The following is a 13284-nucleotide window of genomic DNA, read 5'->3' as shown; positions in this document are numbered from 1 at the left end:
GAAAACCATAGCCTTGACTAGATGGACCTTTGTTGGCAAAGTAATGTCTGCTTTTTAATATGCTGTCTAGGTTGGTCATAGCTTTCTTTCCAAGGAGCAAGCGTCTTTTAATTTCATGGCTGCAGTCACCATCTCCAGTGATTTTGGAGCTCAAGAAAATAAATTCTGTCACTGTTTCCATTGTTTCCCCATCTTTTTGCCATGAAGTGATGGGACTGGATGCCATGATCTTAGTTTTTGAATATGGAGTTTTCACTCTCCTCTTTCACTTTCATCAAGAGGTTCTTTAGTTCCTCTTCACTTTCTGCCATAAGGGTGGTGTCATCTGCATATCTGAGGTTATTGATATTTCTTCTGGTAATCTTGACTCCAGCTTGTGCTTCATCCAGCCTGGCAGTTCGCATGATGTACTCTGCATATAAGTTAAATAAGCAGAATGACAATATACAGCTTTGACGTACTCCTTTCCCAATTTGGAACCAGTCTGCTGTTCTATGTCCAGTTCTAACTGTTGCTTCTTGACCTGCTTACAGGTTTTGCAGGAAGCAGGTAAAGTGATCTGGTATTCCCATCTCTTTAAGAATTTTCCACATTTTGTTGTGATCTACATGGTCTTTGTATAAGAGCTTGTATAAGTTACAAAGTTACAATCTGATTATTCAAACAACATCCAATATCATGAAATTTAAGTAAAAAGAATTTGGAAAGTGTCTGAGGATTGTAATGTGACTTGAACTATGATAGTATGTGTTATTGCCATATACCAACTTAAGATATGAATTATTTTAAACTTTGAACAGTTGTTAAAGAATGTATACATAGCTCCTTTTTATATTGTTCCAATTTCAGTTCTTAAAGATCCGAATTTCATTAAACAGTATTATAATTGGAGGAAAGATGATCTAAGACATACTAAAGAATGGAGTTTAAGGTAAGTAATTTTAAGTGTCTAGAATATTTTACTGTGCACCTGAAATATCTATTATTCACTTTCTACTAACTAAACTATTAGAAGAAGCCCATTGAATTTCTTTAAAACCTGAACAAAACTAAGTATCATTTTATCCTTTCATATGAACCCAGATGGGAAATATCTTTGCTATCTACTGGCTTCCAAAGATAGAGACAGGACCTGAGCCACCGTGAAGGGATCTCACAATACTTTTCCTGTTAATTTTCTTGTTTCCATCCTCGTTGTTGTTCAGTCACCAAGTCATGTCCAGCTCTTTGTGACTCCATGGACTGCGGCACACCATGCTCCTCTGTCCGCCACTGTCTCCCAGAGTTTACACAAATTCATGTCCACTGAATCAGTGATGCCATCTAACCATCTCATCCTCTGCCACCTGCTTCTCCTTTTGCCTTCAGTCTTTCCCAGCATCAGGATCTTTTCCAGTGAGTCAGTTCTTCTCATCAAGCGGCCAAAGTATTGAAGTTTCAGCTTCAGCATCAGTCCTTCCAATGAATATTCAGGGTTGATTTCCTTTAGAATTGATTGGTTTGGTCTCCTTGCAGTCCAAGGGACTCTGAAGACTTCTCCAACATCACAATTCAAAAACATTAATTCTTTAGTGCTCAGCCTTCTTTATGGTCCAACTCTCTCATCTGTATAGATCACCAGTTAGCATTTCATCTTTCTCATAGCTTCAAATACCTTTTCTTCTTTCACAGAAGGATTATTCACTCAGGAACCAAGTATATTAAATTAATGAGGAAGTATGTAATTAAATACAATGTTAAATTGTGACAGTATCTTTTGGAATTACTTTTAGACCACATTAAGGAAGGGACCTTAATCTCAGCTTTGGTCTTGTGACTTCCAAAGGCAGGTTTTTTGCTTCATCATGTTAGAGCACAGATTCCATCTCCATTCTGTGGTACTGGCTGTGTTGCAGTGATCATTTATTCTGATGTGTTTATTTCAAAGCATGCGGTGAATGTGCTACCACAAAGCTAGGGGAATTACAGTTCCTATTTTTTGTATTTATTTCATTTTTTAGCTCCTTGTTAGCACTGTGACCTCTTTACTAGGTGAAAATACAGGATTAATAAAAATAGTGTGCTTATTATTAATTTGTGTAGAAACCAAGGCTCTTAAAATAGACTTTCCTGTCCTTTAATATCATAGTTCAGATCGAGTTTTTCAGTTGGAGACTTTTTTTCAGATAATTTCTGCATCAGCCTTCCTTCGAGCCAAAATGGAGAAAAGCTTTTGCATTAGATGGATACTTTTCCGCTTTCAGAGTAAATTGCAAGCATTAGAAAAGTTTTTACAGAGCAGAAGTTGAAGAAGTATGAGCATGGTTTTTGTGTTTTTTTCTGGAAGGCATGTTTCAAGTTTCGCTTAAAGAAACCTACGTAGAATATAAGGTTAATTTTGCTTTGACATGACTTCCTTCTCAATTTCCTCTGACAGAATTACCTTGTTTTATTTGTTTGATTATTGATTCATTATGTAAGGCCAGTCCCAGAGAACTCAAAATGTAGAAGGAGTAGGACAATGTCATTTTCACCTTATCCACCCACTTCTCCCATATGGCTGAAATAATTGTGAGCTGTTGGAGTGCTAGAACATTTTCCAAAATACATTATTTTGAAGTTATAGGTCAGATTATCATGTGCATGGTAACCCTGTCAGAATAAAACTCTCACACCTTATGCCATCTGGTGGTTGATGAGAATATATTTAGATCAGATGATAACAAAACATTGATTTAAACAATATTTAAAGTGTTTAAAAGATATATTTATCTACATAATTTTATTGCATGCAAAAATATAAAGTATGGTAGAATCCGTTTTTTTAAATAATTAATAAAAATCTTGTTTATCAAAATATATAAGGTATAATAAAGTAGTCAATTCACGAAATTCAAGTAAAATTTTTGGGAATTTATGCAAGTGAGTAGTTGGTCTATGTGTACATGGAATATAATACTTTATGCATCTCTATGGTTTTAATATTTGAAAATGCTTTCCTCACAAGGAAATTTCCCCTTTGAAAAAACCCAGAAAATGCAAATTGAGAGTCTTTCATCTACAAAGTTCAGGAAAAAGACTTATCCCTTCTGCCTCGTGGCCCTCTCCCTACTGTCTTCCCATCCCCCCATCAATCAAGACTGATTCATAAGCTACCCTAAATTTTTTTTTTTTCTTCCCTATTGTTTGGGAACATAGGATCTTTTCACCACTTTGTGCTTTCTGCCTGGGATATCTTTCCCAGCAGGGTCTCAAGTTAGGATTTGGTTTGAGTTAAAAGGTGGGACGTGAGGCACTTAAATGCAGGGACATGGGAGCCAGACTTTTTGCATCTGAATCCTGGCTCTGCCAGTTACCAATTCTGTGACCTCGGGCATGTTATCTGACTGCTTTGTCCCTCAGTTTCCTTATCTATTAAATGGCAGTAATAACTCTACCCACCTCCCAAGGAGATTGTGAGGATTAAATATACTGATACGTGCATGTAAACGCTTCAGACAGTATCTGGTACATGTAAAGTACGCCCCACTTGCGGTTCACTGTTATTCATCTTTTCCTGGCTGTGGCCCTAGATCAACTGTCACATGCAAACTCTTCCTTTCTGGGCAGCATGGGGTAAGGGGGTGGGCTATAGTGTCAGACAGATCTTGGGCAAATTCTTACCCTCTCTGAGCTTATCTCCTTATCTGTTATATGAGATATTACCTACTTTGCAAAGTGGTTTTGCATTTGATCTCTTGAATGAGATCGTATATATAAAAACCACATAGTGTTAGCATATGGACCTTCAGTAAATATTAGTTCCCAAGGAGAGGGGCTGACAAAAGCCCATGTTCCCCAACTTTTTAGAGAATAAAAATAGAAACATGTAAAATTGTTGAAATTTTCTTAGTCTAGAAACCAAAAATCAACACCTGTCAAGGCCACATGTATTTCAATCCCACTCTACCCATGGTTCTTTTCCCTTCTCTGTCCTGTTATCTCTTCAGCCTGGCAAAGTGCCCCACAAGGATGGCATGAAGATCCAACTCAAGTGTGTTTTGTGGAACAGTCCCTGCTTCAGGCTCCCATGTCCCCCCATCCTGTCCTTCTGCAGTGCTCTGTCCCTGTCTCTTTCGGTGCCTGTGGTAGGGAAATTCATCTGTTCATGCAGAATGATAGGGGCAGGACTGCTTTTGTAGCTTTGTATTCTCTGCACTTAGGCTGGTACCTGGCAACTAGTAGGCACTTGATTCGTGTAAGTTGAATGATACATACGTACCCTGTTTTCCCACTTAATAAAAGGATTAAATGTGAAGGCAGTTAATTTTAGGACAAGTAAAATGTTGGGGCCCATTCTAATGTACTGATTATGGTTATATTTGGGGTATTTTAAGGGTATAGTCATAGAGCAGTGATTGAAAACTGGAAATATAAATGACTGTCATGAATATTTTATGCAAATTCTTAAGTTTTACACATGTTTTTAGTTAGTATTAATAGGAACTCACTGTCATTATAAACAGCTCATAAATATTCATGAACCAATCATTTGGTTTGGTGTTCATTTCTAAGGTCTTTTTTCTTTCTTGCCGGACTTTTGGCTATTCATGAAAAGGCTTTATATCTACCAAGACATGGGAGAGAATATGAACCTAGAATCTAATCAGTAGTTCATATTTATTTTCTCCAGAGAAAAGGAAAGCTACAAACTAGGAAAGCAGTGCAAGCTTTTCTTTTGACTATCCTTACTTAAGCACATGTAACATGACTTTTACATCATACTCTATACCTAGTGATTGCTTATCTGGTCATGGAAGGAACTATGGCAGTCATCTAAGCTTTGTCAGCCAGCAAGTTATCTAATAAAAGTTAGCAATTCTGGAGAAGTTTTACATTCGGTGTGACTTCGGGAAAGAATATTGCCCTTGTCCATACCTGAAGTACAAAGGAAACCGAAACTAACATGATACACCTACTGTATGCCATGCATTCTCTCTGCATTTCCTGATGTAGCACTGGCCACACTGTGGGGCGGACAGTTACACCTCCAAGCATAAGCACACGCCTGTAAGTGTAACCCACAAGAATATCCATCAGCCACCTTCAAAGCCACAGCAAATCAACCTACACTCCAAGTCAGACCACTTCCCTTGTCATACAGACACAGCCTCATGACAAGGTTCCTAGCTTCCCTCTTCAACTGGATTGTCACTCCTGGGTTTCTAGACAGGATTGTGGAGGAAATGTAGAGGTAGCTGTGAAATTAAAAGACGCTTACCCCTTGGAAGGAAAGTTATGGCCAACCTAGATAGCATATTCAAAAGCAGAGACATTACTTTGCCAACAAAGGTCCGTCCAGTCAAGGCTGTGGTTTTTCCAGTGATCATGTATGGATGTGAGAGTTGGACTGTGAAGAAAGCAGAGAGCCGAAGAATTGATGCTTTTAAACTGTGGTGTTGAGAAGACTCTTGAGAGTCCCTTGGACTTCAAGGAGATCCAACCAGTCCATCCTGAAGGAGATCAGTCCTGGGTGTTCATTGGAAGGACTGATGCTAAAGCTGAAACTCCAATACTTTGGCCACCTCAGGAAAAGACTCTGATGCTGGGAGGGATTGGGGGCAGGAGGAGAAGGGGACAACAGAGGATGAGATGGCTGGATGGCATCACTGACTTGATGGACATGAGTTTGGGTGAACTCCCGGAGTTGGTGATGGACAGGGAGGCCCGGCGTGCTGCGATTCATGGGGTCGCAAAGAGTCGGACACGACTGAGCAACTGAACTGAACTCAACTGAACTGAATGAAAAAATGAGGCACAAAGAGATTAACCAACTTGCCCAAAGTTATTGATAAACACATACTGTTTTTGAAAACTGAAACTTTATTTCCCATCTGCCTATAAAGATGTGCTTATTAAAAGCTTAAAATTTTCAGGTACATGTAAAAATACTACCTACCCAATTACTAACATAAGTCAAGTCTGCTATTGTGGAAAAGTTTTGTGGTTTTGGATCGATTTTAATTCTATTATTAAACAGTGTTAGTTCCTTTTTTCTTCTGTATAAAACGGGTTGTGCATGCGTACTCAGTCATGTCCGACTCTTTGTGACCCCCTGGACTGTAGTCCATCAGGCTCCTCTATCCATGAAGTTTTACAAGCAAGAATACTGGAGTGGGTTGCCATTTCCTACTCCAGGTGATCTTTCCAACCTAGGGATCGAACCTGCATCCCCTGCATTGCAGGAGGATTCCTTACCTCTGAGCCACCAGGGGAGCCCTTTAATAAAAATGGATTGTTGTTTCTGTTGTTCAGTTGCTGAGTCATGTCCAACTCCTTGCAACCTGGTGGACTGAAGCACACCAGGCTTCCCGGCTGTTCACCATCCCCTGGAGTTTGCTCAAACTCATGTCCATTGTCAGTGATGCCATCCGGCCATCTCATCCTCTGTCACTTCCTTCTCATCCTGCTTCAGTATTTCCCAGCATCAGGGTCTTTTCCAATGAGTCAGCTCTTTGCATCACATGGCCAAAGTACTGGAGTTTCAGCTTCAGCATCAATCCTTCCAATGAATATTCAGAGTTGATTTCCTTTAGAATTGATTAGTTTGATCTCCTTGCAGTCCAAGAGACTCTCAAGAGTTTTGTCCTGCACCACAATTCAGACATCAATTCTTTGACACTCAACCTTCTTTATGGTCCAGCTCTCACGTGCATATACGACTATTGGAAAAAACATAGGTTTGACTATACGGACCTATGTTGGCAAAATAATGTCTCTGCTTTTTAATATGCTCTCTAGGTTTGCCATAGCTTTCCTTCCAAGGAGGAAGCATATTTTAAAATGGATTGTCATGTGTTATATCAAAATACCAATATAAAACTTTCTTATATTTGTAAAATATACTCTTAGTTGTACTGTATTTTAAATAAAGGGGTTAATGTTCATTGTTTCTAAGTTCCTTTAGTGTCTGGTTTTTTGACTGTGTGTTTTAACTCACAAAAATATGTGATCATCCTTTAATGTAACTGTTTGATTCCAGTTTCTCCAGTTATATAGAAAGTATCTATTCTGGATATGTTAACTTAATGTATGCTTGTGTTATCCTTTCAGGATTATTGAAGTTAAACATTGTTTTTGTAGGTTTACATAATTACATATTTAAGGCATTTTTAAGCAGGAATTACTTTTTTATTCCCCAAAGATTAAACCTTGAGTGCCATCTTGTGGTTAAGAGAGAAATGGCATTAGAATGAGTATTTCAAATGTCCTTGTTAAAATAAAGACATGGAAAAAATTAGAGGAGAAAAATTCTTTTAAAAAATAATTTTACTTAGTGTCTACTTAGATATTTTTAGAGACTGGAAGTTCAGTACTTCAGGAACATTCAAGTAGCTCTAACCTTCCTTATTTCAAGCTTAAATCTAACATCTTGTGATATTCAGCTATTCCAAATTTCTTTCATTCATTTAACAGACTTTTCTTGAACACCTATTATGCACTTTTACATATGTCTGCAAAGCCATACAGAAAATGAGAAATTGCCTCCATATTATAAAGAGGATTTTAACAGAAAAAAAGAAAAAAACGAATTCGCTAAGGTTACACACTCAGTGAACGACAGAGCCGAAATTCAAATCCAGGCCTACCTACCAGATGCTACAAGGCATGCCTTATTTGATGAGATTGAGCATCAGCTCAGACACTAAGCACCTTGGCTTTTGATGTGGGTAGAAAGCGTGATTCAGGGGAGACTGCTGTGGCAGAAGGGGCTTCCAGGTGGCCCTAGTGGTAAAGAACCTGCCTGCCAAGTAAGGAAACGTAAGAGATGTTTGATATGTTTACTGTTCATTAAACAATGAATATTAACTCCTTTATTTAAAATACAGTACAACTAAGAGTATATTTTACAAATATAAGGAAGTTTTATATTGGTATTTTGATATAACACATGACAATCCATTTTAAAATATGCTTCCTCCTTGGAAGGAAAGCTATGGCAAACCTAGAGAGCATATTAAAAAGCAGAGACATCATTTTGCCAACATAGGTCCATATAGTCAAACCTATGGTTTTTCCAATAGTTGTATATGGATATGAGAGCTGGACCATAAAGAAGGCTGAGTGCCAAAGAGACGTTCGATCCCTGGGTCAGAAAGATGCCCTGGAGGAGGGCATGGCAACCCACTCCAGTATTCTTGCCTGGAGAATCCCATGGACAGAGGAGCCTGGCAGGCTACAGTCCATGGGATCGCAAAGAGTCAGACATGACTGAAGAGATTTAGCAGGCACGCACGTTGTGGCAGATGAGAAAGTACTGCTACTGTCCTTCGAAGCAACACAGGTAAGGCTCCTCTGTTTTGTGGACTTGCCCTTTAAGTCTCAGAAATAGTCATAATGTCTTTCTCTTTCCTCCTCTTAAGTTTTCTCTTTTTCACAATAAACACACCCAGTTCTCTCAGCTGTTTTTTTTTTAATGAATTTTTTTACTCTTTATTGTTTCTCTCTTATGGATATGATTCATTAGTTTTTCTCTCAAAAGGTTGCCCCCAGATTTTACTGTGGATCTTTGGCTGCAGCACAGAATCTGATGGATCTTCCTGTATTATAGACAGCGTCAGGGCTTAAGGCTGCTTCCTCTTCCATCTTTCTTCAGAAAGAGGGCTTTCAATTCAGAAACATCCTAGGCTACCTCCCACCTCCTGCCAAAAAGGGAATCATTTCTTTGGTTCTGCTCCCACATATAACACTTCTGAGAGAGTGATCTCTCTTTTTCTTTTTCTCTCTTTCCCTGTCGCCATTGCCTACCCCTACAACAACCTACCCCACTCCCCAAGGCCATAGAAATGTGTTGCATGAATTTGCTTATGCCTTGGTCTGAGCAAGGTAAGACTGAAGACAGCTGTGGTTCCCTAAAGGCTTATTAGTGTATATTTTACCTGACGGGAAGGATAAAAAGGAGGCCAAGAAGTTTCTTAGAGCTTGTTACTGAAAGTCAGGTTACTAGATGGAAGGATGTAATAAGTTTTATGACACTTGTTTGTACATAGAGCAACTTCTCAAGAATGTGTAACAGTTTACAGAGCCACCAAAATGATACAAGAATTTAATAAGAACAAGCATTAGATTTTTTTGGTTATTTTTAACTTAATAAATTATTGCACCTTCCCTTATAGTCATTTTAATTGCATTTTTAATTTTAAAATTGTGACAAGATTTTTTTTATAATTTATATTTTCAGTTAGATAAAGGCAAATGTTTAAATGAAAGAGGAAATATTAATATTATATAATTTTTGAGGACAAAGATTTACCACTGGGGGAGAAAAGGTATAAATCAAGTTATACTGTTCTCTAACTGAAGTCATGTTTGCTTTGAGGAAAATAAGATTATAATGATTTTGTTTGTTTTGGAATTCATACAAGACTTACAGAGCTAGAAATGGTGTGCATTCCTACTAGTTAGAGTGGCTAGAACTCTTAATTCAAAGGACATTGGATGGAAGCTTCAGAAAGGTCATACATTAGGAATGGGGCTATAAAGATAAAAAAAGATAGGGCTAAGTCATGTCCGACTCTTGCGATCCCATGCACTGTAGCCTGCCAGGCTCCTCTGTCCATGGGATTCTCCAGGCAAGAATACTGGAGTGGGTTGCCATTTCCTTCTCTAGGGGAACTTCCTGATCCAGAAATTGAACCCAGGTCTCCCACATAGCAGGCAGATGCTTTACCGACTGAGCTTGTCTCTAAGTAAAGGCTATTCTGCACCCCTGTGGACGCCTAAACACAAACCTTGAAGTACTAAACTGATTTGTAAGATACTGAGCTTCAGGCCGCAGCAATGGACAACTATATATAAAGGAAAATAACAAAATTCAGCACGCGGCAACATAAAATTTACATTGTCCATCATCCCATCAAAAATGATCAGTTGTACAAAAAAGCAAGAAAATATAATTCATAGCCAAAAGGAAATCTATCAGTATAAATAGATCCATAACTGATAGAGATAATAGAATTAGTAAGTGTGAACCTTAATGCAGCTTTTATACATCTTATGAAATATACTCAAGGATCTGAAGAAAATCATGAATATAAGGAAAAGTAATGGAAGATATACAAAAGACTAAGGGAACATCCAGAGATAAAACAAATATAAAATACTTTAAATACAAACTATATGGAAAGAAGCAAATTAGATACTGAAGAAAAAATGACTAATGAACTTGAAAATGTAGCAATAAACACTCTTGAACATAAGCATAGTGAGAAAAAAAGATTTGAAGTCCCAATGCTCTGTGGGATATTATTAAGTGGTGTAAGATACATGTAATTGGTGTATCCCCAAAAAACTGACAGAAAAAATATGCAAAGAAATAATTATGGCAGAAAATTTTCCAAATTTGATGAAAGATACAAACTCAGAGACGAAGAAGCTCAACAAATCCCAAGAAGCAGAAGAATAAAGAAACCATTCCAAGACATATAAAAATAAGATTTTTATATGTGATAGAGGAAAATCTTAAAAGCAATGAAGGTTAAACACACATACACACTGCATATAGAGGAACAAAGATAAGAATAACCAATAACTTCTTCTTAGAAAACTTGCAAGCCAAAAGATAATGAATGCCAGTTTTAAAGTGTTAAAAAGAAATTGTTAACCTAGAGTTTCATCAGTTCAGTTCAGTTGCTCAAGTCATGTCTGACTCTTTCCGATCCCATGGACTGTAGCACGCCAGGCCTCCCTGTCCATCACCAGCTCCATCACTGTCCATTAACCTAGAGTTTCATCAGCTCAGTTCAGTTGCTCAATTCAGTTCAGTTTCCATGTCTGACTCTTTCCGACCCCATGGACTGCAGCACACCAGGCCTCCCTGTCCATCACCAGCTCCCAGAGTTTACTCAAACTTATGTCCATTGAGTCGGTGATGCCATCCCACTATCTCATCCTCTGTCGTCCCCTTGTCCTCCTGCCTTCAATCTTTCCCAGCATCGGGTCTTTTCAAATGAGTCAGCTCTTTCAAGGATTGCTGGGAACCAGCGGAAGCTAGGAAGAGGCAAAGAAGGATTCTTCCCTGAAGCCTTTGGGGGAAGCCTGGTCCTGCCAACACCTTGTTTGTAGACTTTAGTCTCCAAAACCAAGAGAAATTAAATGTCTGTTATTTTAGGTCACCATGTTTGTAGTAGTTTATTATGGCTGCTCTAAGAAATTAACATACCTTTGTTATACCAAATGATGTCTTTATTATTCTTAAAATATTACTCTAACACCATATTTGTTTACTTTTCTAGATACTTTTCCACGGCATAACACATACAGAGTAATTTCAGTTTACCACTGCATTAGTCAATACTCAGAATGGCACCATAGTCAAAACTCATTGCTCTGCTCCTTGGGTTCATCGGATTTGTTGGCCTTATTTTTTTCAAAAGTAATGTACACTTCCCAAACTTCATAGAAATTAGACAATTTTTTTCTTCTTCTTTTAACTAAGTACAGATGTTTTTCATAGGCTTTTTTAACCTAAGTTTCAAGAATAGGTCACTCAAACCTTATACATAGTCTTCCAGAAAACAGAGTGGGGAAAAAAACTCACCAAGTTATTCAACACATTGACATCAAAAGTTAACAGTTATTTTTTAAATGTTATTTTTCTAGAAATTGTGTTTGGCCTTTCCATTTATATTCATAAGTGACAGCTTCTTCTTTTTGTTATTCTAGGTATATTGCTGCCGTATCTCGGGTTGCTAGAGAAAATATAAAGCCTCAGAAAGCCAATTATCAAACTGGAAGAAGTTATGTCTGCATACCTCCAAGTAAACTGAGTTCGATCTATTTGTTTTACTTTGTTTTTAGGACTAAGATACTAGTCGTATTAATGCATTTAAATTTTTGTTTAATTCAAGTAAGTTGAAATATGTGAGGTCTAATCTTTTGTTCTCCTTTTGAAGTTGCTTTATTCACTCTTTCTGACTAACACAATAAATTCAGTAAACTACTTACATAAGAATTGGAACTTTGAAAAAAAAATGGATTAGTTTTACTCTCAAGCTTTTGTAGCCTTTAATAGGTGAATACACAATTTGAAAATCCAAGGCTAAATTTCAAAATGTATAAAAGTAGCAAAAATAAGTAAAACACTAAACTGACTCCTAGAGCTCATTTTAGATTTAGAGATAACTGCAATATGGCTAAAAAGAAAGGAATAAGTTAGTTGAAATGTTTTGGGTATTTTTTTTTTTTAAGAATTAAAGTTTTTTCAAAGAAACATTTGGAGCAGATTGGGGGCAGGTCTTAAGCAAGAAGAGAGAGCTTGTAATTTATCATGGAAATCAGCTACTGTAGAAGGAAAAGCAAAATGTTTGGGGTCAGAGAATTTGGGTGGAGCCAGCAGGTCTGTGTAATTTAGGACAGCCTCTTAACCTCTGAGCTTCAGTTTCTTCATCCTCAGCTAGTGCTGGGTACATGGAAAATGTCCAATATGTATTTGTTTCCAAAATCCTTCCCTACCTCACAGGATTCCTTCCGTACCTCACAGGATTCTTGTGAGTAAATGACTCCACATAGGTAAAAATTCTTTGTGAACTGGAAAGTCTTATGAACTATTAGTTACTGCTTTTGCTGTTGCCTGTCCTTGAAACACAACCACATCTAATTCCCAGGCACAGGCAGTAACCTTCAATCAGTGATTCTTCAAGGTCCTACTCCCCTGTCTCTAACTTTCTGTTCCCAGGCTCCATATCTATCTGGTTAAGTTGATGATTACAATAATTTCTGTTCATGCTTTGTCAAACTGCTTTCTACAGCTCAAATCTGCTTATGTTTTTAGCATATCTAAAACCTCTTGTTTATCATTTCCTTCAGGAGAAAATGTCTACCCTTTGATAAGGCAAAGTCCTTAATACTCTAATATTTGTCTGCCTTTCCAGCGATATCATTTATTGATGTTTTACTAATACCATAAACACCACACTGACTTAATAGGTCATGGTTATTTATTCCTGTCTTCATTTCAAAAAAATTTGAGAGGTGCACCGTTTTCTTATACACCCCCTCCCGCCAAAGACCATTGCTTCCTTTTCCTTCCTTTCTAGTACCTAATCCTTTGAGATTTAACTCAGGTTTCTCTAAGAAACTTTCCCTGTGGGCTCTCATAGCATTTCTATCATGCCTTATCATGCTCTGTTAGTTTTCTATTGCTATGTAACAAATTACCACACTTACTGGCTTAAAACAACACATATTTTTATTTCAATTTCTGTGTGCTCAAAGACAAGGCACAGTGTAGCAGGACCCTCTGGTTGGGATCTCATTAGACTGTGA

General features: G+C 37.7%; 1 protein-coding gene across 10 annotated transcripts in view; it reads left to right on the top strand.

The window, feature by feature from the left end:
* The window catches only part of UBE2U (ubiquitin conjugating enzyme E2 U), a 74121-nt gene that overhangs the window by 51735 nt on the left and 9102 nt on the right, over positions 1-13284 (top strand). For 9 of the 10 annotated variants that reach the window (XR_011565847.1, XM_070786418.1, XM_070786415.1 and 6 more), the window contains 2 exons: positions 850-931; positions 11683-11777. Coding sequence is in view for 9 of the 10 variants with exons in the window: in XM_070786418.1 (XP_070642519.1) it covers positions 850-931; positions 11683-11777 (177 nt within the window). In the remaining variant the exon portion in view is untranslated. Of the gene's footprint in view, positions 1-849; positions 936-11682; positions 11778-13284 lie in introns of those variants that run through there. The other variant, XM_070786414.1, reaches the window with a different exon arrangement.

This window comes from Bos indicus, chromosome 3, assembly GCF_029378745.1.
Source record: "Bos indicus isolate NIAB-ARS_2022 breed Sahiwal x Tharparkar chromosome 3, NIAB-ARS_B.indTharparkar_mat_pri_1.0, whole genome shotgun sequence".
Taxonomy (NCBI): domain Eukaryota; kingdom Metazoa; phylum Chordata; class Mammalia; order Artiodactyla; family Bovidae; genus Bos; species Bos indicus.
Note: the sequence above shows the minus strand (reverse complement) of the source record. Positions and strands in the feature narration are given on the sequence as shown.